The following is a 4,815-nucleotide window of genomic DNA, read 5'->3' as shown; positions in this document are numbered from 1 at the left end:
GACATCAGTCCAGATTTCAGCAAGAATAAATGCATCAGTGATTCAAACTGGGACCATGACTTGTAGTCAAGTAAAAAACACATATGGTCTCTAACTGCAGAGGAGTGTTGAGACTGTTTGTGAGCAATATAATTGAAGTGTAAGACAGTCTGCCAATTACTGGTTGCATTATATATGATGTTGTATTCCTTCTCAATATCAGAGTGCGACTGTTAGAAACTCTTCTTCTGCTTTGAAAATATTGTTGCAGAGGACCATACAGTAAAGATGACAACAGCTGCAATCATCAACACCATATAGATGTCAAATGAATAGTATAACATATTCACAGCCAAGACAAGGTTCACTAGATTTAGGCCAATGTCAAGAATGACAGAGTGTACAGTGTTTTAAACAGAAGAACTCTGAGTAACTGATTATAACAAGCTGCCAGAATCTGTGTTGTCATGAAAGTCACTTAAGAGAGTTATAATTTTGTTGAATGTAGCTGTACAAGTCTTGCAATATCTGTGTGTAACGGCGGACCTAAGACTTCTTAGGCAGAGGCTCGTTGGGTTTATCTTGAGGACAGAAGGCAAGAGAAAGAGATGAATGAATAGGCCGTTACTAGCAATGTTACCTATCAGGATTGCTATTTGAGTTGACCACGGGGTCCTGATCCCCATGGTTAAGGAGCGTCCTTATATACATTTGTTAATCGAAATAGCCCTTCTGATTAGGAGACTGAATCGAAGACCCCTCATCGATTCGTATAGCCTGAATCGAAGACCCCTCATCGATTCGTATAGCCTGAATCGAAAGAGGAGGTCTGATTGTATCCTGATTGGTTTGTCGGCCTGTAGTTTCTCCGAGAGCTTCCCCTCTCATAGCCTCACTTCTGCAAGCGTTGTAACACTGTGGTTATCTAAAAGCCTCTAGAAATAACTTTGGAGTGCTGCAATACCACTGCCAGAGGCAAGAAGCTGTAGGAAGATGAGAATTGTAATCTCTTTTCATAGGAGATTCTCCATTTAAATGTCAGCAGAGTAGGACAGAAGCATACACCCAAAGCTGTATGAATTTTCTTAGGGTGGCCGCGGGTCGGGTTAGGGTCAGGACCTTTGACCCTAACCTGTAGGTCGGGTTGACCTACGTTGGGTCGGGTCATGACTCGTTTCGACCCGAATGATCCATTGGATCATGGTCACCTGACTTGATAGCCCAAAAAAGTAAGTTCCTCCTGCTCCGTGTTTAGATCAATACTCTCTGTATTTTTGAGCATCCAATCACAACTAATACTTGTTCACCGCCTTCCTCAAGGTCTCCCGACCAACTCAACAAGATCATTATCAAGAAGCAGTAGCCTATATACCAACAGAATTCTTTGGCCTTTAGCACGTGTGTATGGACTAATTGTAAATATAATATTATTTTGCTTTTTTGAGAATATTCCTACTGCTCTTACTCGACAATTCCAAATAGAGATGCGGTGGTCGATGATGTGGTAATTTTATATATATATACACTCCACTTTCTACTACATGCAGGCGATAAAAGAGTAACACAATTTCAGAGATCTTAGGCTTGGTATATTAGGCTAAAGCTTGAACTAGATAAAGTTCTTACCTCTCATAATATTCTCTCCAAGTTATATAAAAACCTAACCTATTATTAGAGAATATATCTGGGTCGGTTGGGTCAAAGAACGGGTTATAACCCGAATAAGCGACTCAGTCACTCAATGGCTTAAGACGCGTTTTGGGAACAAAGAACAAGTAAACAGTTACACCACTCGACGCGATCGCGAGCTCTTCCCCGAAACCATCATCTTCATCCTAAAGAATCACCTAAAATGGATCAGGATTCCGGTTTGTTTCATCCATCATCAGCTAATGGCGATAACGAGAGTACATTTAGCTCTCAACCTTTATTTAATCTACCTCATTCCCAGTCTTCGAAAGCCAACACTCTTAAGGACCTTATCCTTACCGGTCGTGCAGATGAGCCCCCTCCCCAGCTTCAGCTATCAACAAACCGGCGTTATATTATCTGGACACAGGAAACATCAGGGATCTTTGAGCACTGGTTAAGTAATACACCTTTTGTTCAGGCAGTCGAGCATCAAAGTGAACCTCGAAGATTTGCAATCCCTAAGTGGAATAATAGCCAGCGACGCTCAAAGGAAAAATCATGGGACCACTTCCATGAAGGTGCCGAGATACACCAAGGTGTTCCAAAGGTAATCTGCAAGTACTGTGGTACTGTGCAGAATCACCCTGGTATTACTAACCAGGGGACTTCTAATATGAGTCGACATCTTACGGGTGCTAGCTGTCAGAAGCGTGGTAAGCGGCCATCTGATGTTCAAGTAACATTAGATAGCCACTTCAAAAAGGTTGGTAATACTACCCTGTTCTAATAAGATATTATGCTAATAAAGGCAATTCTTAATAGGCACGCGTTCTCCAGTCCAAAGCCTCTGAAGTCCCTGCCTTTACCGATTCCCAATTCCATAATCGGCTGATCAATTTTGTCCTCTCTGCAAATATACCCTTTCGCATAGTTGAATCAGAGCACTTTACGGAACTACTACAATTTTGCCGCCCATCAATCAAACTTCCTGGTCGGACGCAGCTAAAGTCCCTAATTATAGACCGTGCAAATAAAGTCCGACAACAGATCCTCCAGGAACTACCTAAGAATCGAAAGCTCTCACTAGCTGTTGATTGTTGGACTAGTCCAAACCATCTTGCCTTTGTTGCAATTCTCGGTTATTTCATCACAGATAATTGGGAATATAAGGAAGTTTTACTGGCCTTCCATCCTCTTTATGGAAAGCACTCTGGGAAGTCGCTGGCAAGTATTGTGGCGGGGACCCTTCGCCAATACAACATTAGTGACCGTCTCCTTGCACTTACCGCTGATAATGCATCTAATAATAATACCCTCCGCAAGGAACTATCCAGAGAACTTGCAAAAGATGGTATTAATTGGAATAAGGATGCAGGCACCATCCGATGCATGGCTCATGTTATCCAGCTTGCAGTAAATCAGTTTTTGGCGAAGTTGAAGTCAGCTGCAAAGAATGATATAGTCGATCGGCACCTATCAGAAAAGCGGCTTGCTGGAATTGATACTAAAATAGTCTCATTTAGTAACACTTTTGCAAAGGTATATATCCCCTTTCTTCCGATCATAGATAGAAGTACTAATATATATAGATTCGTGCCCTTGCCATTGCAGTCAATTCATCCCCGCAACAATCCCAGGCCTTCAAAACGATACAAGACCCTGAGGACCGTGCATTTCGAGATCCTACGCGAACTTCTTCGATCCGGGTTGGGTTAATTCAGGACGTCAAGACCCGCCGGGGTAGTTCATACGATATGTTGGAGCGAGCATGGGAGATGAAGAGTGCAATCCGTAAATGGCTCAACCTTGACGCCAATAAGACGCGATATGGTATGCTTCATCTTAAGGATGAGGAGTGGGTTCAAGTCGACAGTCTGCTTCAAATCTTAGCCCCTTTCTCACAGTTGACGACTGCAATTGGTACAACGCTAGATATTAGTGTCCATGAGATGTTTCGGCTTTACAACTGGTTATTCGACCAGCTTGAGAGTGCGGAGAAAAAATGGAAAGGCCAGGCTCGTAGCATGAAGTATGCATACGAGCTAGTCCAGGCCATTGCTGCTGCTTGTGAGAAGCTCTCAGAGTACTACGGCAAAACAGAAGGAGATACTGGGACCTTTTATAACCTTGCCTCCATTCTTAATCCAACTAATAAACTTACACTTTATAAGGTATGTTCCTGAATAATTTTTCATCTTACTTTATGCTAACTACTATTAGAATGAAAAGGTTTGGGGCTCGGGGTATCTTGAGCAGTACCGGGAGGACTTTTGTGCTTATTACTTAAAGCACTATCAACACCTTGAGGAGAAGGGTGTAGAAATTACCCATATTGCAAAGAATACTCCAGTATCTGGCCTCGCAACAATTGGACGACCGGCGTTTCATACTATGGGAGCCGAAAAGCATACAGTATCTGAGGCTATACGCTATCTTGAGCAGCCGGTTATGAATTTCTTCTGTCAACCTGACCCACTAAAATGCTGGAAAGAGTTAGAGACTGAGTTCCCTATTCTTGCCTTGATGGCGAGGGATATCCTCTCTATTCCTGCATCAGGCTTTGGTGTGGAGAGACTATTTAATGTGGGGCGGGATGTCTGTCATTATCGACGTAATCGGTTGAACGGTGATACTATAGAGATGATCATGCTGATTAAGTATTTTGAGCGGATTGGTATTTCACTTACTGGAGATACAGGATCAGTGTCTTCACTATCCCAGCAGGGTAAGCAGAATAGCGAGCGAGAACGTTCACTATCCCTTCCTCCAGACGAGCACGCTGGTGATGAAGAAAGTGATGATCTTGAATGGGAAGTGGAATCTCAATCTTTTATCGATGTTGAGGAAAGTGAGGATGATGATCTTCCTGATGTATCTGTTGAGGTATCCTAATCCTTTAAAATACATGGGTATATTAAGATATCAGTTACTTGAAATGGTGATCGTAATACTGGCGACAATTTTTTCTGCCGGGTCCAGTAATACAAGCCGTTCCATACAGTAACGTTTCGACCTTATCATCACGTGGTGATATAGTAGGGTCAGCAGGGTCGGCCCTGTCGACCCTACCTTACAGGTCGGGTCACGCATTCTCGACCCTGACCCGTAGGTAGGGTCAAGCCTCTCGACCTGATCCGACCCGTGTGACCCGACCCGACCCTGACCTGCAGGTTTGGGCCCTAACCCGCGGCCACCCTAAATATG

At 43.3% G+C, this 4,815-nt stretch overlaps 1 protein-coding gene across 1 annotated transcript; it reads left to right on the top strand.

The window, feature by feature from the left end:
• Nucleotides 1-3,365: 3,365 nt before the first annotated feature.
• On the top strand, nt 3,366-4,503 carry VTN00DRAFT_2742 (uncharacterized protein; the record flags this gene model as incomplete). Its single annotated transcript, XM_069428988.1, has 2 exons — nt 3,366-3,782; nt 3,832-4,503. The coding sequence occupies 2 exons, from the start codon at nt 3,366-3,368 to the stop codon at nt 4,501-4,503; spliced, it is 1,089 nt and encodes a 362-aa protein (XP_069283788.1).
• Nucleotides 4,504-4,815: the final 312 nt, after the last annotated feature.

Source organism: Thermoascus crustaceus, assembly GCF_041956765.1.
Source record: "Thermoascus crustaceus strain CBS 181.67 unplaced genomic scaffold VTN00scaffold_10, whole genome shotgun sequence".
NCBI lineage: Eukaryota > Fungi > Ascomycota > Eurotiomycetes > Eurotiales > Thermoascaceae > Thermoascus > Thermoascus crustaceus.
This window is presented reverse-complemented; position numbering and strand designations above follow the sequence as displayed.